The 26281-nt window shown below is 48.0% G+C and overlaps 1 protein-coding gene across 1 annotated transcript; it reads left to right on the top strand.

Moving 5' to 3' along the window:
• The first annotated feature begins 14151 nt into the window (after window positions 1–14151).
• usp2b (ubiquitin specific peptidase 2b) lies at window positions 14152–25988 on the top strand. The gene is made up of 12 exons (XM_080528826.1): window positions 14152–14691; window positions 19463–19510; window positions 19753–19879; window positions 20844–20955; window positions 21361–21471; window positions 21768–21832; window positions 21967–22067; window positions 22330–22410; window positions 23258–23336; window positions 23809–23916; window positions 24362–24482; window positions 24950–25988. Exons 1-12 carry the CDS (start codon window positions 14533–14535, stop codon window positions 25032–25034), a joined length of 1197 nt encoding a protein of 398 aa, XP_080384952.1. The 5' UTR covers window positions 14152–14532; the 3' UTR covers window positions 25035–25988.
• Window positions 25989–26281: the final 293 nt, after the last annotated feature.

The raw sequence follows: 26281 nt of genomic DNA on the forward strand, positions 1-26281 counted from the left end.
GCTCGCCTCAGATTCAAGACCCCGGTGCTCCTTGCCTACCAGGCGACGGGAACAGCCCCTCCCTGCCTGCCGTGTCACTCCACTCTTGACCTCGGCTGGCCGCCTGGCACCGCCACTTCCACGTGGATGCCGCTGTGGCGCTACTCGGTCTCGGCTTGTCACTGTCCTGGCGCCCCGCTATTGGAACGAGCTTCCCACCGCTGTCAGTACTGCAGAGTCACCACCAGAGTGAAGAGTCACCGTGACTCAAGAGTGAAGACCCATCTCTTCAGGCTACATCACTGTCCCTCCTAAAGACTTCATCACCCCCACTACCCTATACAGTGTCTCTACTGTAAATAAATATAAAACATAATAATCATAATAATAACAATGGTGAAGCACAACAAGCCAACTTAAAATCATATTACTATCAATAAAGTCTACTGTAAATATTTGTCGAAAAAAAGGCTTTCAGCAGGTTGAATTTGCATACGTGTGTGTGTGCCTTACAAGGTCCGCCTACAGGTGAGCGCGCGCAAGGTTATTTCCGCTGTTGTTACCAAGACGACGAGCGCGTGGTGGGCGGGTCCTAAAGGTAACTCAAGAACACACCGCTATTCTTACCTGTCTGTCTGTCACAGACACAGGCCTCTGATAGATAGTACATCTGGTAGAAATACTACTGCTGATTTGACAGTATTGTACACGGGAGAGCTACAGTTAGTACCTGTGGATTTTAGACACCTCACAAAGGTGCAGAGACTTAAAAGGTGAGAGATACATACATCCGTGCATGTGCAGTAGCTTGTAATGATGTAACTGGCTTAGTAAGTAAATCTAACGCCTATTTCCGACTGCCGGTAAGCCTGTTTTTGTAGGGGAGCCACGAGTGAAGACAAGTCTACTGTTGCTATGATAGTTATTCTCCAGCTCGTCTCTTTGCAGGTATGTTTATAGCAACGGCACAGCTACAGCAGGTGTTTGTTTGACTAGATTGTGATTGAAGCATTGGCAACAACAACCTTTGGCATGCATTTGGCAGTAGATCTCATGTTTTAGTGTTGGCTTTTTAGACTGTCATGGATATCATAATCAGAGGGGGGGGGACTGTGTGTGTGTGTGTGTGTGTGTGTGTGTGTGTGTGTGTGTGTGTGTGTGTGTGTGTGTGTGTGTGTGTGTGTGTGTGTGTGCAGTGTGTGCAGTGTGCACGCATGTGTGTTTTTGTCAGGTTTTCCGTTTACTTTTTGTGTTCCAGTGTTCCACTTTGTCTCACAACTGATACTGTGTGTGTGTAAGCTGAGAGGAGTCACCCTGCTCATTCTTTTAGTGAGATTGTGTGTGTGTGTGTGTGTGTGTGTGTGTGTGTGTGTGTGTGTGTGTGTACTGTACCGTAATGTACCGTCTCCTGTCTACAGTAGGCTATGTGTGTATATCCCTGCCCATCCCACACACATCTGTTCCACACAGCGCATCTGATCTAGATTGTTGATAGAAGTTGACAGCCGACAACATCTGCTGCGTCGTAGGTAAGACGTCGTAGGTAAGACGTCGTAGGTAAGACGTCGTAGGTAAGGCGTCGTAGGTGAGTCCTTCATAGCTAACATGATACTCTTCCCTGCTCTTTTCCAGTCACTCTAGCCTTGCTGTCCACACCCTACGACTGACCCATCCACCACAGCATGTCTCGGGTGTCCCCCACCCCCAGATACAGCCCTGGCTCCAGCCTCTTAGGCCACTACAGTGCCTACGAACCCACCGTGGGCTACACCCGACAGGGGGACCTCCTCCAGCTCCCTTCCTCATCCAGGTATGCCCTCCCCATCTCCAGGCACCTGGGCCCTGCCCACCTCATCCGTCCTCACGTCCCACTGCTGGAGCCAGAGAGGGGGAGAGCTGTGCTCCCTCTGCCCAGGATTGAGCCCCCTCAGGCAGGCAGGCGCAGCGAGAGCTCTAGCCGAGCCCTGGGGGCCACCAAAGTGCGGAGGGTGAATGTGAACGCGGCTAGGGGCGTCTCTCCCTCCTACCCAGGGTACCTCTCAGTCTCCACGTCGCCCCTGTCTCGCCGCCACCGCTCCGTCAGCCAGTCTGCCCTCAGCCAGGACTTGGCTTTCATGGAGCTCTCGGACCAGCCGTCCCCCACTAGCCGAGGACGGAGCCCAGCCAGAGGAGTGACAGAGAGGGGCCCGACAGACCACTACATCTCTGTCCTCTGCGTCTCGGAGGTGAGTTTGTGGGGATCCAAATGTAGTTGTGTGCTACATATCTGTGACAATAACCCTATTTCACTATTAAGTCACAGGGTAAACAAAGCACTTTTTTAGTTTACCACAGAGACTCTCACTCTCTAATATCGCTGAAATGCTGTTTACATGATTGCGTCATAGTGAAAGAGTTATTAGAGGGATGAGTAAAGGAGTGAGGGAGTGATGATAGGGGGACAGGCGGCCATGTCCACACGGAGACAAATTTGGGTGTATCCTACAAAGTTTTTTATCGTATGGACGTTTCGTCCACACGGAACCGCGTTCTGGGAACCTGAATACGATATGTTTTGAAACCGGGTCCCAGAGTGAACAAGTTCCGTCTTTACAAGCCATACGCATCTTTCCTGAAACGATGACGCCATAGCCCCACCTCTCCCTTAACCCGCATGCGCTAACCCAGCCAACAACAACAACAATGGTGCCTTACAGGGTTGTTGCGTTCGTGCTGCAGAAGCTATTGTGCTTGATTGGGCTTTTATAGCAAAATGTACTGCTCCTCTACTACCACCGTCAACAACAAATGGACATGGAGAACAGCTACAACATGTTCTTCAATATTTAATTATTAGATTATTAGATTATATTAAATAATTCTTGTATTTTCCGCCATTGTTCTTCTTCGTGTGATTGTTCATCTTCAAGTTTTGCGCATGCTCCATTCTTCTTCTCTGTTTTTGGTGTAATTTGTGGCAGCGTTTCAGCATTTTCAGTGGTTTCGTTTGGACGCACATATTTCTTGAGACGACTTCGTGTTTACGGAATACTTTTTTAAAAACGAAAATGAAAAAGATGGGTTCTGTCTCCGTGTGGATGTGGCCTTAGTTAGATAATGAAAGCGAGAGAGAAAGTGCTCCTCTCCAAAATAAACTATTTGGAATTGAGTGAGACATGTATAGTGTCTTAAGTGTGTTGGGACACATTGTGATCCAGGTGAGGACATCCATTCATGACTAGGATGCTCCTGGGTAGCTCTAAGAGCTCTAATGCTAGGACAGTGTGCTAGGCTTCACTAATGTAAAAGCACACTGCTTGTTTAAGAGACTAGTACAGACACGGAACAGAAGTAAAAACATTGAGGTGCACACAAGCTTCATACACCACTAGGTGGCATCATTGCCTCTCTCCCAACATAGTACCTTGCTTCTGGTCAAGTTGAGAACACACCATGTTGTAGTCCGAATACATTTAGGCAGCTTTGATGTACTGTTGGGCAACACATAACAAATAGTTCTATTAGGTAATAGTCACGTTCAAGCCTGATGCATATTATGCATAACCCAAAACTGCGAACGTGACTCAGATTCCAATCCAGTACAGTATATCAACACACACAGACTTACCCTAACCCTAATCCCTCCCTTCTGTTGGAACTTCATTCAAATGCTCCTTTGATAGATGTTGATGTTATTCAAATTGTGGCTTGAATCTACAAAAGGGTGGGGCAGGGAGTGTGTGTTCTTTTCACTGCTTCCAGTCCTCCTGCATGTGTTTCCCTTTCTCCTCCCCGGGTCTATGGATGATGAATGAGAGGGATGAAGTGTGTTTACTGTGTCACTGTTCAGCTTCTTATGTATCCACTGGTTTACATAAGTCTGTGCTGTACCCACAGTGTGACCTGGGACAGACCCAGTTCAGAATGACAACAATGTGGGAGGGTTCATTCGGTTCATTTTAGCCAACAGCCTGATAGTAGGTTATTTTTGGGCCATGAAACCTTTCCTTGAAGTGCTGCTCTGATGCTCACTTAAACCAGGCAGCGTTGTCAGAGAGAGTTTCAGTTTCAGTAAAGTGTGAAGAAAGTTCCAGAATGTTATGGGGCTGCGTCCTTCAACTCAGTGGTATTGAGAAGTGAGGTTTAGCAACAGTTTGGCTCCTGTAGGATAATAGCTCTAACATAAACTCAGGGTTCGAGTTATGCATGAGTTCAGGGTTCTATCGTACTTTGGTTTGATGGTTTTTGTTTGTGTGTTTCATCTGGATACCGTAGATAGGAGAGGTTGTTTATATCTTGGTGATTGATGTAAAGTACGCCAGGCTTATTTCTAGCGAGGAGCTGCCCGCGTGAGTCATCTTAATTGATGGGATGTCATGTTTGGTTTCCGTGGTGCGGTGGCCCCGCCTAGCAGGGCAGGATTCCCGGGGATGGATTTCCCACTGAGTTCAGATCAGTTCAGATCGTTTGCTATTCACAAAAAGGTTCTCAAGAACGTTTCATCATGTTTCATTCAAAAATGAAAACAAATGTTTCTCTCTACAAATGGTTTCTACAGTGTGTATAATTGTACTTGAGCACAAAGGAAGTGGGTTTGTAGTGGATGTGGCTGTGGGTTTGTAGTGGATGTGGCTGTGGGTGTGGGTGTTTGCATATTTTGTGTGTAGGCTTATGCGCATTGAGGGTATGTGTTTGAACCTTGGGTGTGCTTTTGAATGTAGTATGCGAATGTCTGAATGTCTGTCTGTCTGATACCCTGATCCTGGAATGTGGTCTGGGTACAGTATGACATAAGCGGAGAGAGAGAAAGCAGCTTCAATGTGTGACTTGAATCTTATCCAGACTCATCCGAGATTGACAGTGGTTTTGTGTGCGTGTGTGTGTGTGTGTGTGTGTGTGTGTGCGTACAGTGTGTGTGTGTGTCTCCTATCTACAACAGCTGAGGATACTATCTATCCAAGACATACCGATTAATCAGCAAACTACAAACTATAGTACACGGAGTCCCGAGGCTTTGGCATTGGACTCTGCCCAGGGCACACTTAATGGCTCTGAGCCACGGCCATCAGCTCACCTGTCTCCATGGAACACTAGCAGGTGCTGTAAAGTTTACAAGGACTCTTTCAAGGCTGCAATTGCTGCCTGGGCGCTTTCTTGTGTCACGCAAGGTTAGTGCTCTCTGGCCATAGATCGATGTCAAGGACGGGGGTGCTCCCCCTCCCCTCCCCTCCCCTCCCCTCCCCTCCCTCACCCTCCAATCTTCAGCAGGGCTCATTCACGGTTCCTGTCTGAACATTAACCAGCTCTCTGATGTGAATGGAGCTGCCCCTCCTCTGACGCGGCCCAGAGAGGCCAGAACCAAGCTGTCACTGGAGGAACAGCTAACCAGACCTCTGGTCCATGTGGGCTCCATCACGTACCACCCACCCACGCACACACGCACGCACACACACACACACACCTGCAGTGTCTGTACACTGTCATGTCGTGCTTTCTTATTAACTACTCATTTCCTAATCTTTATTTTATGGTCTAATATTTACCTGGTATTTACTGAGAGGAAACAGCTGCTAACAACTTCAATACATTGTAAATAACTGCTAATCCTATTTTATTTGCTGGCACACAAAGTATTAATGCTAAACTATAACTAGGAAGACTAGATAAAAGAGTAGTACTCTTTCCTTTCAGTTCCATCTCTCCCCCTCTCGGTCTCGATCTATCTGCCTTTCACTCTACCTCCATTTACCATTGAGACTATCATCATATCTTAGATAACATTCTGTGTTTGTCGTAGGCAGAAAAGATCATACCAGCATGGAGTATGAAATTCTAATTTGCATGTGTGATTCATCCAAAGAAAGTCAATGTTGTGTAGATGCATGCAGCACTCTAAGGCTGTCCTGCTATTGGCTGAGATAACTGCTCCACTGCCCCCCGCCCCCCCCCCCCCCCCCAGAAACCAATCACAGCTGTGAAGGCCCACAGCCTGCTGATGTCCTGATCGAGCAGCGCTGATAGCTGTGATTGACATGGCGTGGTAGTGTGGGCGGTGATGTTGTGTCAGGAGACCGGAGACCTTGTGATGAGGAACTCTGTGTAATCAACTCTGAACATCACGTCTGCATTCTTCACGCGCAACCACCCTAGGCTCGGCTCTGGTGTGACTGGTGCCCCGCACAGGCCCACAGAACCCTTCTGAGGAGCACGTGAACAACACGTCGAATAGCTGGGGAATAAAAAAGGTTTTGAGTGTTGTGGAATGAAGAATGTTTTGGAAAAAGAGCACCGTCCAACTGGTGGGCGGACATGGAGAAAAGGTGCCGGTTTAAGATGTGAGGAACAATCGACCCCGGGTCCTCTTGTCAGAAAGCCAATGACGCGGCAGGACACAGACGGGCAGAACGCACGTTTATTACCTCACACAACGGCAAAGAAACTTCAATAGTGAGAGTGATGTAAACGGTGTGTTGAGAATGTCCAAGGATGTCCTGGGAGAGAAAAGGTCTGTTTGAGGTGAGCTCGAGGGCTGATGGCGGCCCAGAGGTTAGCTGCTGTGAGGACACTGACCAAAACAAGAGGGAGGGGCTCTGAGAGGAAACCCGGTGGTGACTGGCCGCTGATTGGTCAATAGGCACGGTGTGATGGTGATGCCGTGCAGGTCAAAGTGGCCAGAGGCCAGTGACAGGTAGACTCTGTGACACCAGTGCATGGGAAGGGCAGGCTGCAACTTTCATTGTGAGTGAAGGGTGTGTGTGTGTGTGTGTGTGTGTGTGTGTGTGTGTGTGTGTGTGCACGTGCACGACACGTACACATGCATGTGTGTTTTGAGTGGAGGTGTTCTTCCTTCATGGTCTCCCCCGCTGACACACCACCAATAAGCGATGGAGACGTTTATATGGCTGCTCTACTCACTGGCTTGGGCCCTTTCGTCCCCCTCGGTGACCTGTTGTCCTTACGTAACTGTTCACACAAGTCCCCACAGCGAGACATAATCCCAGCACACACACACTCTCCTCTTGGCATGGGCAGGATGGGAAACAAGAGATCTGTTGTTTTGTTTTTTACCCCCACTGTGTTTCCATCCCAGTAAATAAACCCAACCTTTTTTTTGGTCCCCAAAATGAGAGTTCCCCAAACACGGTCACTGTTACCATAGCAACAGTCCCAGGCTCATGTGTACTGTACGAGCACGGTTCACTCCTCGTTCGTCCTACAGGATGACGCTGTCGGGGCCGTGGACGTTTTTTTTTTTGTTGTTGTTGTTCATTTGTAGTCACTGTAAAAAATCCCCCAAAACTTGAGGTGATTTTCTGGTGAATCTAAGGCTTAGGGCTAATACGTCTGCCATACCTACAGCTACAAACGCTCTAAACGTTACACAGCCCCTGAGGTCACAGTAAAGTTTCGTTTTAGGAAAATGTGGGCTTGTCTATGTTTACTGTACGTGTGACTCCTTGTTGTGACTAGACCGGCGGCCCTTTGTCACATGAATGGCTACTTTAAGGGACATCACAGAACATTTTCTTCAGCCAACTCCTAGGAGGACTGTGTGCTCGGTCCTGAATGGGTTCTTCCTTCCTGGAGAGGAACAGTGAGTTCCAGGCTACAACTGACCATTCTCCTCCCTTCTAGGTAGGGCTCAGTTTGCGTAGAGTAAACAGTCTTTGCTGTTCTCGTGGCATTCGTGGAATTTAAATACCCCAATCCCACCTACCTACATACCAATACAAGCTTAAACATATAAATATTGTATCTAAAACACACCGACACAGACAAACAAACACACACGCACGCACGCACGCACGCACGCACACACACACACACACACACACACACACACACACACACACACACACACACACACACACACCACAGTTAATTGAAATGTTCCTACGCACATACATACACAGATGCAGGCATGCAGTTTGTACCCAGATTGTTTGTTTTGGACACACACCTGGGCCTGTTCCATGACTGTCTTGTCTGGAACACTGCTTTCAATCCTTCCAAGCCTCCCCCTACACACACACATAGACACACACGCACGCACACGCGCACACACACACTCACACTACACCACCATCACAAACCTTTTCTTATTTGTATCCCTTAACCCCCCCCCCCCCCTCTCTCTCTCTCTCTCTCTCTCTCTCTCTCTCTCTCTCTCTCTCTCTCTCTCTCTCTCTCTCTCTCAGTCCATTCACCTCTGTCAGTTCCAGCTGTGGCTCCAATCCAAAACCTCCCTCACGTGCCTCTGCCTGCCTCACTCGGTGTACTCACACTCTTTTGTTACTCATTTGTCAGGCACATGGTCCTAGAAGAGCAGCTCGCTCCGTGCCGGCGCTTTCAAACCCATTGATATTATGTAACCATTAATAGCCGGCAGCAGATGGACTTTTACCAGCCATAATTGAGGCCAGAGTCTCTCAGGATTTCCTCTCTGAGGCAAAAAATAGTCTGGCTACTTAGCCCTACTCTACATACAATATATACCAGGGGGTGGCTGGTGGAGGTAGAAATCGGAGGACAGGGCTCATCGTAGTGCATCGCGCAAGGGAATGACGAATGGTATCGAACGTGTGTGTGTTTGGGTATCGTGTGTGTTTGATACCCTTAATCCTTCCATTGCATGATGCATTACAACGAGTCCCCTCTTCAGACCGCTGCCTCCCCTGACATACATACACCAGCATCAGCAGTGCAGCAGAACAACTACCTGCTACTGTTGGAATAGCCTCGGGCCACAGGCAGCGCTGTCCTCAGGAGTCCCAATGCTCTATTTCACTTCCATCTCGCTTTTTTTTTTTTCGACCGAGACGGAACGAAGACTCCTCGTGAATCACGAACGGAATACTCGTCAGTTTGAGTGTGGACCTGGAAGGAAACGACAGCAGGTTTATCGTCAAATAAAGCGATACCGATAAATAAAGGTCGAGTCTGCCAACTGCATTCCGACTGAGGCCCAGATCGAGTATTAATTAGCTCAATGGTGCCTCTTGTCTAGAGTGTCTGGGCCCCCCCGAGAGAGTGTCTTTGGATTACCGTAGCAGTGGTCATAGAGGGGGTCAGGTGACAGGCCTGGGTGCCTCAGACGCTGCCGTCCTTCCTGCTTAAAGCAGAGCTGAGCGTGGAGGAGGGCTGGCCCAGAGCTGAGGCAGTTATGGGGGTCAGAGTACGGCCTCTCGTCAGAGTGGGGGGAGGGGGGAGGGGGGAGGGGGTGGTAAGGGTGAGCACTTGTAACCTCTTGCAGATGTGAGGATTACATTTGCGTTTTTGTGCTTGGAGAGCAATGACTCCCTTCCCTTCCGTGAGCAATTGCAATAATGATGTGCTCAATTTGTTGAGAGATGACACCGTTGTGAGCTCTGTTTGTGAGCTCTGTTTGTGGGCTCTGTTTGTGAGCTCTGTTTGTGAGCTCTGTTTGTGGGCGTTTTGCGCATCGTTTAGCTCTTCTCCCAGAAGGACGCACTGATAAGCGGATGTGTGTGTGTGTGTGTGTGTGTGTGTGTGTGTGTGTTAGTACTGTGTCGTTCACTCAGTCCTGCCCTCTGTGGTGATGTGTGTGTGTGTGTGTGTGTGTGTGTGTGTGTGTGTGTTAGTACTGAGTCATTCACTCAGTCCTGCCCTCTGTGGTGATGTGTGTGTGTGTGTGTGTGTGTGTGTGTGTGTGTGTGTCGGTGTGACACTGCGTCAGTCACTCACTCAGTCCCATCCCCCTGTTGCAGTGCGGTGGGACCTGTCACATGCGTCGGCCCTGGTCAGGCTGCTGTGGGCCGGGCAGCCTTCTCCAGGAAGAGCTGGATGTGTTTCTGGGAGCTATTTAGGGGCCCAGAGCAGTCGAAATCACTGCAGTGGTCCCGGTGACATCACTCTGTCTGCAGCTTCTTTTAGACTGTGTCGACTCCCATGCCCTGCCCTGTTGTTACAGAGTTGAAGCCATGCTTGCTTGCTTTCTTTCTTTCTCTTTCTCCCTCCCTCCCTCCCTCCCTTCCGCTCTCATCCATCTCTCATTCTCAGTCTCGAGGGCTTAGAGTCCAAGCTAATGCGCAGCGTCTTGTGGTGATCTGGGGACAGTGCTCATGGCAGAGGCCGTGTCATTGCCGTAAGCTTTTATATAGAAGTATTTATAGACATCTGTACATAGAAATATAGAAGATGAACATCCCATGCACATATATGTAGGCCTTGCATACGGTGTACATATACACAACATAAATGCGTATGTATTTATTCGTCATCATCGTCATCGTCATCGTCATCATCATCATCATCATCATATGTTCATTCACAATACTCATATCGAATGAAATCCTGCATTTTAGGATAGTTTTTCTCCCTCTTGTCTGCTTTGCTCCGATTCCTACATTTGTCAAGCAACATAAAACTGTGTTAACCGGCCCTATAGGTCAATGGTTAAGCAGGGGAGTACTCAACTGACAATAAACCTCTGCAGCATAGGGGTTGTGGCTATTGTACATTTGACTTCGGTGGTTTTATTAATCATTAATGATTTTATCAACCTCACTCACCTATTAAAGACCTGTCTGTACATAAATACACATTGTGTCTCCCCTTGTGTTATAATGTACTGACTTACGGAACGTTTGTTTTATATACACTACCGTTCAAAAGTTTGGGGTCACTTCGAAATTTCCAAATTTTTGAAAGAAAAGCACTGTTTTTTTCAATGAAAAGTACACTATACATTGTTAATGTGGAAAATAACTATTCTAGCTGCAAACATCTGTTTTTTAATGGAATATCTACATACTGTAGGTGTATAGAGGCCCATTTCCAGCAACCGTCACTCCAGTGTTCTAATGGTACATTGTGTTTGCTAATCGCGTTAAAAAGCTAATGGATGATTAGAAAAACCTTGAAAACCCTTGTGCAATTACGTTAGCACAGCTGAAAACGGTTTTGCTGGTTAGAGAAGCTATACAAATGGCCTTCCTTTGAGCTAGTTGAGTATCTGGAGCATCACATTTGTGGGTTCGATTATACTCCTCTCAAAATGGCCAGAAAAAGAGAACTTTCATATGAAACTCGACAGTCTATTCTTGTTCTTAGAAATTAAGGCTATTCCATGTGAGAAATTGCCAAGAAACTGAACATTTCCTACAACGGTGTGTACTACTCCCTTCAGCGAACAGCACAAACAGGTTCTAACCAGAGTAGAAAGAGAAGTGGGAGGCCCCGGTGCACAACTGAGCAAGAAGACAAGTACATTAGAGTCTCTAGTTTGAGAAACAGACACCTCACAGGTCTGAACTGGCAGCTTCATTAAATGGTACCCGCAAAACGCCAGTGTCAACGTCTACAGTGAAGAGGTGACTCCGGGATGCTGGCCTTCTAGGCAGAGTGGCAAAGAAAAAGCTGACACTGGCCAATAAAAGGAAAAGTTCAATAGTGATGTTAATATGGGCAAAAGAACACAGACATTGGACAGAGGAAGATTGGAAAAAAGTGTTATGGACAGACAAATCGAAGTTTGAGGTGTTTGGATCACACAGAAGAACATTTGTGAGACGCAGAACAAGTGAAAAGATGCTGGAAGAGTGCCTGACGCCATTCTGTCAAGCATGGTGGAGGTAATGTGATGGTCTGGGGCTGCTTTGGTGCTGGTAACGTGGGAGATTTATAAAGGTAAAAGGGATTTTGAATAAGGAGGGCTATCACTCAATTTTGCAACGCCATGCCATACCCTGTGGACAGCGCTTGATTGGAGCCAATTTCCTCCTACAGCAGGACAATGACCCAAAGCACACCTCCAAATTATGCAAGAACTATTTAGGGAAGAATCAGGCAGCTAGTATTCTGTCTGTAATAGAGTGGCCAGCGGAGTCATCAGATCTTAACCCCATTGAGCTGTTGTGGGAGCAGCTTGACCGTATGGTACGCAAGAAGTGCCCATCAAGCCAATCCAACTTGTGGGAGGTGCTTCAGGAAGCGTGGGGTGAAATTTCTTCAGATTACCTCAACAAATTAACAGCTAGAATGCCAAAGGTCTGCAATGCTGTAATTGCTGCAAAGGGAGCATTCTTTGACGAAAGCAAAGTTTGAAGGACCAAATTATTATTTCAAATAAATTATTTCTAACCTGGTCAATGTCTTGACGATATTTTCTATTCATTTTGCAACTCATTTGATAAATAAAAGTGTGAGTTTTCATGGAAAACACGAAATTGTCTGGGTGACCCCAAACTTTTGAACGGTGTATATATATATATATATATATATATATATATATATATATATATATATATAAAATGACCCATTTGGGGGTTGGGTCCTTCTTGTGTAATGTAATGTTTTCATGTTAAAGACAGGAGGCCACAGCCAGGGTCAGTGTTGAGAGTGTGGCCCCACCACTCTGTTTTCCTCAGCTGGGCCAGTGGAGATCATGTGATCAGAGCTGGCAGGGGGCCAGGAATGTTGCTTGTGATCATAGACCCCCCCGGCCCTCCCTCAGCCCACCCGCTCTGGGACCCAAGCCTTGTTGAATGTTTCCCTTTCTTGGCCTACAAATAGGTGGAACAGTCAGAGCAAGGGAATAGTAGGCATCTGTGACTCACAGGCAGAAATAGGCTGTACTGTAGACTGTCAACACCACACTTATGGATGTTAACATACTGGTTTTATTGACTTGTCTGACTCAACCTTGCCCTTTTTTTGTTATCACTGTAGCTGCACTTTAGTATTTTCTTTGTGTTACACATCATGTTTCGTAATGTGTGTTTTGTGTATTATGTCTTTCATACAGCTGCGAAACCAATTGTCAGAGTAGGAAAAGAACATTTTCTGAATTGAGTGAAGATAATACTGTCTGTCAGGGTCAGTGAAGCTTTGATATACTGTAGGTAACAGCTCAGCCCACTGTCTTTGCCTTTTGTGCCAAGAAGTCTGTCCTGTTATTCATGCCGACATAACGTCAGTGTCTACCCCTCTCTAAAACTAAATCTAGAGTAGGTGATGCGGTACGAACTGCTTGTCAAGGTCTGCGGTTTTTTCTGAATTGTTCATATTCCAGACGGGTGTTTGAATGTGTATTCTCTTATTTGTATTTACTAGCGGTCCATATACTATGTCTATTTATTTAGCGCTTAAGCAATGTGAAACCACCATCTCACCACACACGTTGGTCATGTCAAATCAATGGCCCTTCCAAGGTGTTGGTTCGGGCGCCGGGCCTGCTGCTTGTAAACAGTTTCTCACAGGACTTACATAATGTCGTTTCACGGTGGCGTTTCATAAGAGGAATGCAATTATTCCCAGGGATTGGTCCAGCTCCACGCTGCTTCTGATGATCCTTATGTAATTACGGGCAACCAGAGTGATGTTTCGCAATGCTGCTGAGCAGGCTCCTCTGGTTGGAAGAAAATAAAGAAATAACTCACCAATAATTTAACCAAAGGGTAAAGATTGAAGCCATATGTAAACCAATGAGGCGACAGCTCACGTGGGATGACACTATCGTTTATAATAAGCTTGATCGCTAGCCTGTTTTACAACTCTCACTTAGGACGTCTGTCATTACAGTGTTATGATGCATGAATGGTGCAATTTAACTCAATAACTAGGGTTAAAGGAGCCAATTGTAATGCATGAAAGCTGATGGAAGGGTTGACGTCAGTCTGCATATTGACAGACCAACGATGAATATAGTCAGAGTCAACATCATGCTAAAAAGCAGTAAACACATTAGATAAAATAATAATAATAATAATACAGTGGTGTCTATTGGTGATGTTATGGTTCCTAGTGGTGTCTTGTAAAGGTTTGTAATGATTTCTAATGCAGACAGAGACATGTAACAGATATATAGATAGTAAATAAGTAAAGCTTTATTTATATAGCGCGTTTCGTACATGAAATGCAACAGATAGATAGATATTGGCATTCAAGCACCTCTCCACCTCCACCTCCTCCACTACCTCCTCCTCCACAGCCTCCTCCACATCCTCCTCCTGCGTGTCCTGTCGTGGAAAGGCTCTCGTCCTCTGTGCCGTTTGACGTCTCGACAAAAGCATGAGGCATTTGGTGACGTGCGACTGATTCCGAGGGGGCGTGCGGTGCGCGGCGTGGAGTAAAACGAAAGAGCTCACCAACTCGCGTTTATTCTCCAACCCACACAGTGCTGAGAGGAGGTGCCATTTAAACACGAACTGGATCTCGTCAAACCCTCAGTCGGCGGACAGATAGCAGAAGGCTACTATTTTAGACTGAGGTGTAACCTATGTCTACGTGATTTTGGCACCGGTGAAGTAGTAGGCTACCTTTTGTATTTATTATAATCCACCATATCCATCGGACTGTTTTTACCTCTGAAGGACCGTATACGATTGATCAGCTCCGGATCCGTTTGACTGTATCAAGTGTCAAACGGGGGGAAAGTCGAATTGATCCACCGTGTCAAGGCAACTTGATGACAACATCTTCGGGTTCGGGCGCGACAACATTACGCAGGAGGAACCCGGCTACTGTTGCAAACGCGGTGGACAACTTTTCATCTTCGTCACGGCATCATAGTGTGTCTTCTGCCGTTAGCCCGGACGCCACACCACCGCCATCATGCCTAGTATGCGACAGTCGTACACGGTGACAGTACCAGAGGAGCCCCCGGCCACCGCTTTCCCCTTCATCAAGCCAGATCTGCGGCGGAAGAGTCCCCCGATGTCGCGGTCCATGTTGATGTCCACGTTCGTAGGTCTGCTTATCAACCAAGCCAAGGTGAGTGAGACCTCCTCAGCCTCTGATGTGTGCAGTGTGCACGCATATCCAGCTTGTCCATACAGTAAGGTAGCCTAATCATTTCGCAAATGTTGACCACTTAAGACTTCTATATTCTGGACAATTTGGCAACGATTGACTGTGTGGGCCTACCGGCGGTTTGGAGACTGTGATGTTTGGAGGATATTGTAGTGTCGTAATAGCCAATTCGTGAGCTTAGAATGATAAGGTTCTATCTCCGTTTAGGGCAGTTCAGAGATATTGAGGGTCAAAGTTTTTACATTCCATTATGTTTTGTGAGATGGAACCTTTGTATTTTATGAATTACTAACTCAAAAATGTCAACATTTAAAAAAATAACACCACACAGGCATTAATAAACACCTAATGGATCAGATTATGTAAAAAACTCAATTTTGACAAAAATGGAGATAGAACCTTATAATTCTAACGTCACGAATTGCTACTCACCGACCAACGTTAACCTCGTCGGTTGGCAGCGGGCGGTACTTACATAATGACACTTTGACTGTCAGCAACAGATTTCATGTGTTATGACATAGTTTAATGCTTGGACCTCAAACTGCGCCCATCACAGCTATTGGGGACTTTGAATTTGTCTGGCCATGAATTGTTATTCTAAAAGTGAATTGAATGAATTGAGTTATCATGCACGTGTCTTAAGTTGCGCTGGCCCGGTGATAAATCCATGAATGGTTTGGAAACTGATTTGATGGCTGGTTGTGTGGCTGCGTGTGAGTGTGTGTGTGGTGGAATGTAACCCAGTCTGATTGGTTTCCTTACCGCCTATAGATTTGGGTCCAAAGACCGTAGGGCCTATGTTGTTGTCTCATAACAGGCCAGGCTGTAATTGCAGAGTTCTGAATAGTTTGACATTGAAAAAAGGTTTTTTAATCACAAATCTGAAACCCGCGGAATTCTCGCGCAGCCGTCACCGTGTCGTAACCGCGCGCAGCTGACTCGGTTACGTAACATGTCCTCTAGGCCTACCGCTGTCAAAGATCTAACCGCAACATGAAAGTTCTAGCTTCAAGGACTCATTATGTTGCAAAGAGATGTCATTAGGCCTATATCATGGGGTACAATCATTAGTCCTATATAATATTGCACTATTAAAACACCACACAATGACTCGTGCATTTTAGGACCGGTACTTATTGATCTGGAAATACCACAACATGACCATGCAGAACATAGACGTTTATCAGGCGGCCTCACGTGAACCCCGAGGCTGAGCCAGGGTGACCCCTACTGGACAACTAGGGTCACAGCGCCCCTATTCACCTTTACCCGAGAACATATCAAACCTCTCCGTGTAAAACCAAACAAACCACCGTTGTGCGAGGGACTATTAGGCCTCCGTGGCTCGAGACTATAGATAGACTGTCAACACCACACTTATGGAAGTTTACCTACAGTTTTTATTGCCTCGCCTGACTCAACCTTGCCCCTTTTTTTGTTATCACTGATATTACCTGTGTATCTGTATATTTATCTGTAGGCCTATATTTATGGTTCGTTTGTGTAAATCCAAACAAACCACCTTTGTGCACCCAGTGACACTAAAGCCTTTGAAAGTTGACCGCAATACACAATGTAACAAGAGAGCCGCTCCATGTCCTTCCAGTTCCAGCCGTATCAGCACTTGTTGGGTGATTATAACTCTTGCCTATGCATTATACAACAACCCCAGGCTAAGGGCATCAAGAACACTGTTTGCCCCGTGTCGCTGCGACCGTTCGGGCGTGACGTTGCATAAAGTTTTTTTTAGGAACGAACACCCAGATAAGGGATGCCTGTCTCCCGAGAATGTTCTCTTATCTCTGTACGGTACGGTGTGATAGAGCACCGGATCTGAGAACGGGACTGAGGGCCTAAAGATAATGGCTGCTGCCCTAAACCCAGTAGTCTAGATCTGTATATGTTCCCTAATCAGCACCCCCTCACACTGATAACAATCTCTCACATTGTCAATGTGTGTGTTCATATTATTTGGGTTATATAATGAGTTTATAGTAAGAGTGCAGCGAGTTTAGCCCCGCAGGGAGACGTGTGTGTGTGTGTGTGTGTGTGTGTGTGTGTGTGTGTGCGTGTGTGTGTCTGTCTCTGTGTCTCTCAGTGAAAATGTGTTTTGGCCGTGGCCAACCCTACACAGTCAGGTTGGAACAGCCCGTTCCCCCTCTGCTCTCCCTCCCTCTCTCTCTCTCCCTCTCTCTCTCCTCTCTCCCTCCCTCTTTCAACCGGCGCCAACCAGTGGCAGGCCTCTATCCCCAGAACAGGTGTCCTCAGTGCCAGGGGCCGTGAGCCAATTAGAGCCCTCTGTTTTTCTGGACCCCCTCCCCCCCTCCGTGTCCAGACTCCTGAGTTTCTCTCCCACCCGCTGACAGAGCCAAGCCCCCAACCCCCCTCCCCCCCCCCCCCCCCAAGCCCTCCTCCTCCCCATACACAGTAATCACTGTATCAGTGTACTGGCCGGTCAGCTCGGTTTCTAGCGCGGGTGTGAGAAACTGACCCCTGTGCGCTGTGTGAGGGCTCACGCCATATGGCCAGTCTCAAGCTCGTAACAATGCGCCTGTTTGTGGCCACGCCTCACCTTCCTCCGGCCCCGCGTCCTCCAGCTCTCTGCCTGGACGAGCCTGACCTCTAGACAACAACGCCAGTGGGGGGGGGGAGGGGAGGGGGGAGGCTGGTAGACGTCGTAAGGGAGGGAGGACGGGGGCTCGTTGGAACACACGGAACGGAACGAGGGAACGGTGTGTTTGTTTGATACGTCCTCCCGAGCCTCCACACACCACCAGCGCCAGTATGAGGCATTTGGTACCTGCGTCTGTGTGAGAAGTGGCAGCGGAGCGCCATGTGAAGCCGTGCGGGACGGGACAAGAGGTGCTCTCACACGCACGTGTATCAGATGACTGTTGTCTGTTGTTCCTCCGTTGACGTGTGTGTGTGTGTGTGTGTGTGTCTGTGTGTCTGTGTGTGTGTGTGTGTCTGTGTGTCTGTGGGGGGGGTACTGATATTTAGTAGCCCTGACCTAAGCAGCTACTAAGCAGCTTTCCGAGATATTGCTCATTGTCAGCTGTTGGGAAGTTTAGCTGTGTGGCGAAATTGGTGCCCAAGTTTGACATCTCTATGACCGGTGTTATATTATACGGTATTTTGGGGTCTTCTTGACATTTGATGTAATGCTTTACTGTGAACTCAAATAAAGTATTCAGCTGTGTGTGTGTGTGTGTGTGTGTGTGTGTGTGTGTGTGTGTCTGTGTGTGATTTTGTGTGTGTGTGTGTGTGTGACGTCTTCGGTGCTGCTAGTGTATCTGGGGGCCTGCTCGGCCGTCAGCAGCGGCATTGAAGCGTGGCGGGACTCACGCGGACACACACTCTCCACACGTTCCACCGTCACCAATGCTTCAACCAGACTGGACCAGACACCAATGTGTAACTTCCTGACGCTCACTGACAAAGACTGTATACCTGAACCTTGGATTTGCACTGCAGACATGTGCATGTCTGGGGAGGTGAAAACGGACACGTGGAAAATGGTTATCTAGCTGACCTGAGGTATCTTTCCACAAAGTCATCTGGTGGTTCTTGTTCTGAATGATGTTTTACATGAGGTGAACATCACGTCCTCCCTCGTCATGTGTCCAGGGGAGACGGTTGACCCTGACATCGACACCGGCGACGTTTCCGGCGCGATCGAAAGAAATTCACAGTCGGTTGCGCTTGGTTTGGTTTGAGGTGTATACACCTATCTATATACAGTGAAATTATGGGGAGGTCTCTTCATATCTCAAGACCATTTGAAAACCGTCAGACCAAAGACAGAAAAAGAAAAAGAATGGACGTATCCCGATCACGTTCGGTGAATCTCAAGTCCCCCTGCCGTATTTGTGAGTCACCACCGCCACATGCGTTACCACGGCGTTGAGAGGGACCTATCAAACTGGGGAGGGGGGGGGGGGGCAGAGGTGTAGGAGGGTATAACGGCGTTGTTCAATTCTTGGAATGACGACGACACATCTCTCTGTATACCGGAGCTGTGGCACATTCCAACCACTGCCGAGTCACATGGGATGTCATGTGACAGTGTATGACACAGCCTGGGGGGGCACACACATACACACACACACAGACACTCACACAAAGAACGCTCCGTATGTTCAGTATTCAGGCTGTGTCCAGCAGCAACGTCTAATTGTCCAGAACAACGCAGAGACACCAGGGTGAGGGGGGATTGGATTTATCTGGGCTTCGGTACCGACCCGGCGTTGATAAGTTGATTAGTTTGTTTGTGATTCGATGCCGCAGATGGGATTGTTTATGTCTGATGAATGACACTCAGAGTCATTGGCTGAGCTTGTCCTACGCCACGCAAAACACATCACCCGTGACGTAGCCACCGCCGCCATTTTGACCTTCAAACCACCCCCCGAGGTCAAGCAACGACGCACCACTTCACTCAACATGATAGTAGTTGTAGTAGAGTATACAGCCAGTTATGCCACATATGGAGAGTGTATCTAAGTGTACTATACGTATAGTATGTTTTCAGTCCAAGGCTGAAAGAATCTATATGCAGTATTCCCTCAGGCTAGCGCAGAAAGAAAGAAAAGTGTTCCATTTTCTATTCACATCAGCAGGTTAAAACCGGTCTTTTAGGTGGCCCTAACGTCAGGTAGTGAATAAACAACGTTTATATCTGCCATGCTGTAACAAGTCTCTCTCTCTCTGTCTCTCTCTGTCTGAACAGAACAAGAGTCCTCAAGGCCTAGTTGGACTAAGGAACCTTGGTAACACAGTACGTATACCTCCGATACCGTTTTACTCCGGCACTTTCTAAAGGAATGTATACAAGTCCAAGATGTGTGTCTGTTTCTGTCATGTGTTTACGTCCACTCTGAAGCGAGTGTTATGTCTGAAATGTCCAATCTCGGTCATTGAAATTACTCTCTTCTTCCACCTTTCTCTCTCTTCTCCTTTTCCATCTCACTCTCTCTCTCTCTCTTTCCTCTTGCTCTCTCTCTCTCTTTCTCTGTGTAGTGTTTCATGAACTCCATCCTGCAGTGTCTGAGTAACACCCCCGACCTGAGGGACTATTGCCTGAGGAACACACACCGCACAGACCTCAACAACAACACCTGCAGGTCCAAGGCTGCTCTCATGGAGGGTAAGACACACACACACACACACACACACACACACACGACAGAGACCTCAAGTCAGACAATCGCTACGGATATCCACCTCTAAACCAGAGAAACTACAGCAGACTATCTTACGTAAACATAGGCTACTCAACGATTGTGTTCATGTGTGTTTTCCTGACGTGCATATATACAGTATATTATCATGCAACATCATGTTTTCTCCTTTTCAATCAGTTCTGTTGACAGTTCTAGTTCTATTGTGATGCTATTTAGGTCTCTCCCCCCTTAATGTACAGTATGGACATTTGGGATTGAGTTGAAGCTGTCGTCTGCAAACAGTTGCAGCACAGACAGGGGTTAGAGATGGTTAAACATGTGTACAGCTGCAGCACAGACAGGGGTTAGAGATGGTTAAACATGTGTACAGCTGCAGCACAGACAGGGGTTAGAGATGGTTAAACATGTGTACAGCTGCAGCACAGACAGGGGTTAGAGATGGTTAAACATGTGTACAGCTGCAGCACAGACAGGGGTTAGAGATGGTTAAACATGTGTACAGCTGCAGCACAGACAGGGGTTAGAGATGGTTAAACATGTGTACAGTTGCAGCACAGACAGGGGTTAGAGATGGTTAAACATGTATACAGCTGCTAGGAAGGCCTGGTCTGATTGTTATTCTCTGCATGGCTCGTCTCCTCTGCAATGTGACCCCGGCTTAACAGTACAAGGGCTTGAAAAGTGGTCTCATTTTCTTCCTCTCTTTCTCTCTCTCTCTCTCTCTCTCTCTCTCCCTTCCCCCCTCTCTCTCTCTCTTCCCCCCTCTCTCTCTCTCTCTCTCTCTCCCTTCCCCCCCTCTCTCTCTCTCTCCCCCCCCTCTCTCTCTCTCTCTCTCCCCCCCTCTCTCTCTCTCTCTCTCTCTCTCCCCCCCTCTCCCTCTCTCTCTCTCTCTCTCTCTCTCCCCCCCCCTCTCTCTCTCCACACCAGAGTTTGCCAAACTCACCCAGACCCTGTGGACATCTGTTAGCAGTGAGGCGATCAGTCCCTCGGACTTTAAGAGTCAGATCCAGAAATATGCCCCCAAATTTGTGGGGTACAAGTAAGTGCCTCACCCCCCATTCACTGGCATATCGGAATCTTGTGTCTTGCTTCCCCCCCCCCCCCACCTCTCTCTCTGCACCAAAATGCTGTATAATTATGGGAACTTGCTGCAGCCCTTTTTTTAGGACTCTCTCTTTACGGTTGAATGGTGGAAATAAAAAGAAACGGTTAAAGTAACAGTCTCTTTCTTTCTCTCTCTCTCTCTCCCCTCCCTCTCTCTCTCTCTCTCTCTCTCCCCTTCCTCCCTCTCTCTCTCTCCCCTCCCTCTCCCTCTCTCTTTCTCTCTCTCCCTCTCTCTCTCTCTCACTCTCACTCCCTCTCTCTCCCTCTCTCCCCCTCCCTCCCTCCCTCTCTCTCTCTCCCTCCCTCCCTCTCTCTCTCTCTCGTTCCGTCTCTCCTCCAGTCAGCAGGATGCTCAGGAGTTCCTGAGGTTCCTATTGGACGGTCTCCACAACGAGGTGAACAGAGTGACGGTTCGGCCCAGGGTGCCTGTGGAGGACTTAGACCACCTCTCGTAAGTCACCCCCCCCCCCTCTGTCTCTAGAGGACCACACCTGCCTTACCAGGCCCTAAGCCCCCCATATTCAGTCAAATAGGTCCAGTAGGTTCATGTCTCCCCCCAGCAGTAGCCGCTGGTGGACTGGGTCACGTGGCTGGGAGGTTGATGCTTTTGGGGGTGGATGACTTCACACCGGATCCTGGCTAGAAACACATTTGTTGTTTACTTGGGGTGGGTAAACAACAAGAAGAAGAAAAAAAAGGATTCAATGACCTGGCTGACCTGGGGTCTGTGTTTGTCCTCCTCCACAGGGACGACGAGAAAGGAAAGAGGATGTGGAACAAATACCTGGAGAGGGAGGACAGCAAAGTGGTCGGTACGTGTCTGAGACAGAGAGTGTGTGTGCGTGTGTGCGTGTGTGCATGTGCGCGTGCGTGCGCGTGAGAGTTTATTGTGTGTAATTGGTGTGTGTGTGTGTGTGTGTGTGTGTGTGTGTTTGTGTCTCTATAGATCTGTTTGTGGGCCAGCTGAAGAGCTCTCTGACCTGCAACGAGTGTGGCTACTGCTCTACTGTGTTCGACCCGTTCTGGGACCTGTCGCTACCCATCGCCAAGGTGAGTGTGCTCACGGAACACACACACATACACACACACACACACACAGTGGTCCTCTGTGGCTCCGTTGGTAGAGCATGGCGTTAACAACCCTTAGGTTGTGGTTTTCGATGCCCTCTGGGACCGTGTATACTGGAAAATGTACGCACTCACTGCAACGTCAGTCGCTTTGGATAAAACCAGCCAGCGAAAGGGCCCGAATATATAAGAGATACTTCCACACTGGGTCTTGACAGTTGCTGGGTCTGTGTGTCCACAGAAAGGCTCGGGGGAGGTGAATCTGACCGACTGCATGAGACTCTTCACCAAAGAGGACGTCCTAGACGGAGACGAGAAACCGGTAAGGGAGCGGTTCTCTGATGTTTAACGGCTTCGGTGGGAACCCTGACTCAAGATCCGCCCCGGCTAACTCACTCGCATGAATGGTTGTTGACGGTGTTGAGAGTGAGGGGATGGAGGAGAGAGAGGGAGGGGATGGGGGAGAGAGAGGGAGGGGGTGGGGGAGAGAGAGGGAGGGGATGGAGGAGAGAGAGGGAGGGGGTGGGGGAGAGAGAGGGAGGGGATGGAGGAGAGAGAGGGAGGGGATGGAGAGGATGGAGGGAGGGGATGGAGGAGAGAGAGGGAGGGGATGGGGGAGAGAGGGAGGGGATGGAGGAGAGAGAGGGAGGGGATGGGGGAGAGAGAGGGAGGGGATGGAGAGGATGGAGGGAGGGGATGGAGGAGAGAGAGGGAGGGGATGGGGGAGAGAGGGAGGGGATGGAGGAGAGAGAGGGAGGGGATGGGGGAGAGAGAGGGAGGGGATGGAGGAGAGGGAGGGAGGGACTGGGGGAGAGGGAGGGGATGGGGGAGAGAGAGGGAGGGGATGGAGGAGAGAGAGGGAGGGGATTCAGGAGAGAGAGGGAGGGGATGGAGGAGAGAGAGGGAGGGACTGGGGGAGAGGGAGGGGATGGGGGAGAGAGAGGGAGGGACTGGGGGAGAGAGAGGGAGGGGATGGGGGAGAGAGAGGGAGGGACTGGGGGAGAGGGAGGGAGGGGATGGGAGAGAGGGAGGGACTGGGGGAGAGGGAGGTTATGCGCAACCGATCATGAGTAAGAGTCCCCACCCCTCTGACAGTAACAGTCAGGAGTGTACGTATCTTAGCAGGCCTGTCATGACCCGATCCCTTCCCTCTCTCTCCCCTCCTCCAGACGTGCTACAGATGCAAAGCACGAAGGAAATGCACCAAGAAGTTCACCATCCAGAAGTTCCCCCAGATCCTAGTACTCCGTATCCTTTCCCTCTGCAACCAGAACGCCATCCTCACAATTCAGCCGCGACTTGTATTCTCCAGCTAAAAAGGCGAAGCGTCGTCGGTTGAAAGCGTCGTCGGTTCTTCACTCTTCTACGTTCTTTAGCATGTCATCTCCTTCTTTGCTTCCAATGTATCATGACTGTTTTCCAGACCTTTAATGAATCAGAGATAAACATTTTTGTTTTACGTCTGTAACTATTTAGCCAGGACACTTTTTATCCAAAGCGACTTACAATGAGAGATTACAGTCTCCCTGGAGTAACTGAGGGCTAAGTGTCCTTGCTCAAAGGCACACTCAAGGGTGGTGTTCCCCAGGTGGGATTTGAACTCATGACCTTCTGATCACCAGTCCAACTCACTATCCACCACTACCCCTAAAAGCAGTAACAGCTGTACTAGCCACTGTGTGTATGTATGTACTCTTCCTTGACCGAGCTCCTCTCCCAGACCTCAAGCGCTTCTCAGAGTCTCGGGTCCGAACCAGCAAGCTGTCCACCTTCGTCAACTTCCCCCTCAAGGAGCTGGACCTGCGAGAGTTCACCTCTGACAACAGCAGTAAGTACAGTACATATACATAAGTACATATAATAACTGGAGGATCTGTTGAGGCGGTTATTTAGGTTCAATTATGTGCACAGAAATCCAGAAGCTGCAAAACACAAACTGAAGACATGGCAGAAAGCAAGTCTGTCGTCTGTATAATTCGCTGACTGTATCGTTGTCTAACGGAATGCTAGGCAGTTTTTTTTGTGTTGACGTTTGATGCTTTTTTTTTTCTTTCTTTTTTTTTAACCTTCCTAGGGACTAGGGATGTAAATCAGCTCCCTAGCTAACTCTGACACATTTCCATGGTGTACTGTGTGAACTGATATGTGATTCATTTGTGTACCGTCCCTGTCAACTGAATGGCTTACATAAATGGGTTTGTTTGGGTTTGTTTGTAAAGAGTGATGACAAAAACAATATGAATTTCTCTCCCTCTTCCTGTCTCTCTTCGTAGCAAATGCAGTGTATAACCTCTATGCAGTGTCCAACCACTCTGGGAACACTCTGGGTGGCCATTACACTGCCTACTGTAGGAACCCCTCTCTGGGAGAGTGGTACAGCTACAATGACTCCAGGTACAAGACACCACCCCGACCAAGATTACAACACATCTGCTTTATAATCCCTTTCATTAATAAATGTGTTTTATAGTGTGTGTGTCTGTGTGTGTCTGTGTGTGTGTCTCTCTGTGTGTGTGTGTGTGTGTGTGTGTGTGTGTGTGTGTCTGTGTCTGTGTCTGTGTCTGTGTCTGTGTCTGTGTCTGTGTCTGTGTCTGTGTCTGTGTCTGTGTCTGTGTGTGTGTGTCTGTGTCTGTGTCTGTGTCTGTGTCTGTGTCTGTGTCTGTGTCTGTGTCTGTGTCTGTGTCTGTGTCTGTGTCTGTGTCTGTGTCTGTGTGTGTGTGTGTGTGTGTGTGTGTGTGTGTGTGTGTATGTGTCTGTGTGTCTGTGTCTGTGTGTCTCTCTGTTTGTGTGTGTGTGTGTGTGTGTGTGTGCGTCTCCAGCAGGGTTATAACCCAGCGTGTCTCTGTCTCCCCTCTCCTCAGAGTGAGCCCCATGTCGTCCAGCCAGGTGCGCAGCAGCGACGCCTACGTGCTGTTCTACGAGCTGGCCACCTCCTCACGCATGTGAGACAGAGACACCCAAAGCTGACGTGTGTCACGGACGTACGGACCTTCAGAAAGCCTGGCAGACAGTCTGGACTACCTACTAGAGGCTGTTGCTGCCTCTGGACTGAGCCTCTGCTGGGTGACAGTAGTCAACGTTGTCTGCTGGAGCCCCGGCACCGGACTCTACACATGTGTACAGCAGGTCGGGCTGGAGCACAGCCAACCATATCTGTTGTTGTAGAGGGAACGCCGAAGGACTGCCCTGATAGACTCACCTCTCAACCCGGTGAGAGAGACAGGGGACAAATTGAGCTGTGTGTGAGTGTGTGAGTGGGTGAGTGATAGAGTGTGCGTGTGTGCGTGCGTGTGTGTGTTTTCTCAAGGTCGATGAGTCATACAACTCTCTATGCACTTCAACATGGACCTATTACACGCCACGCTGGAGTTTGGTCGTCTGTTTCAAGGTCACTGCCAAGACGTCCGAAAAGACTTATCACGTTGACCTTTCGTATGTAAATTATTCTATTTAATTTTATAGCCTGTATTTGTGACCTTAGAAGCTTGAATAGATCAACTCTCTGTCGCCATCTGGTGGTGTCATGTCAGAGCAGCAGGGCTGAAGAGAGGGCCTGTACGCGTTTGTCTGCCTCCCTATGGGAGACCCTGGTCTCCCTCCTCACACTCTGGACAAGTGGATGTATCATGAACCATGGATCAACGGGACAAGAGATTCTGTTTTTATGACTAAACACGTTTTATTTTTGTATTTATGAAGCGACGTGAATGTAAACCGTACTGTGGTACTACTAATCATTTAAAAAAAACATATCTTTTTTCTGGAGAGGTAAAATGTCAAACGATGACTGATTTTGAACAGTGAAGAGTGAATTTTTGGAAGTATAAAATGCGATTATAAATTATGTTGACTTTTTTTCCTCCCTAAAAAGTCAATTAAATGTCTATAAATAAATAAAATGTAAACACAAAATTGGTATCTTTGATATTTTTCAATTTGATTACAGTTGTGAAAGCCTACAGGAGATTGATGTCAAAATTTTCTTAATTTGTTACATGACGGAAAAGTGTAATGCAAGATAGAACAGCTCCTCTGTTGAAATGTGCCTCACATTTGCATTGTTTGCTGTGGTAGTCAAAGACACAGTCAGATGTTTGTCCTTTTGTGGGATCAATTACATAAGAGAACTGATAGATTAATTATTTATGGCCATGATAATGATCTTCTACATGTTATTGTTTAAACCTATGACA

Source organism: Nansenia antarctica (genome assembly GCF_963989245.1).
Source record: "Nansenia antarctica genome assembly, chromosome: 4".
In the NCBI taxonomy this organism is placed as follows: Eukaryota; Metazoa; Chordata; class Actinopteri; order Argentiniformes; family Microstomatidae; genus Nansenia; species Nansenia antarctica.

Excerpts from the sequence above, each read along its gene's own strand:
- usp2b (XM_080528826.1), top strand. The coding sequence starts at position 14,533 with ATGCCTAGTATGCGACAGTCGTACACGGTGACAGTACCAGAGGAGCCC. Across the intron at positions 20,956-21,360 it reads CCCAAATTTGTGGGGTACAA|TCAGCAGGATGCTCAGGAGT; the intron begins GTAAGTGCCTCA and ends TCTCTCCTCCAG. Across the intron at positions 22,068-22,329 it reads ACCTGTCGCTACCCATCGCC|AAAGGCTCGGGGGAGGTGAA; the intron begins AAGGTGAGTGTG and ends GTGTGTCCACAG.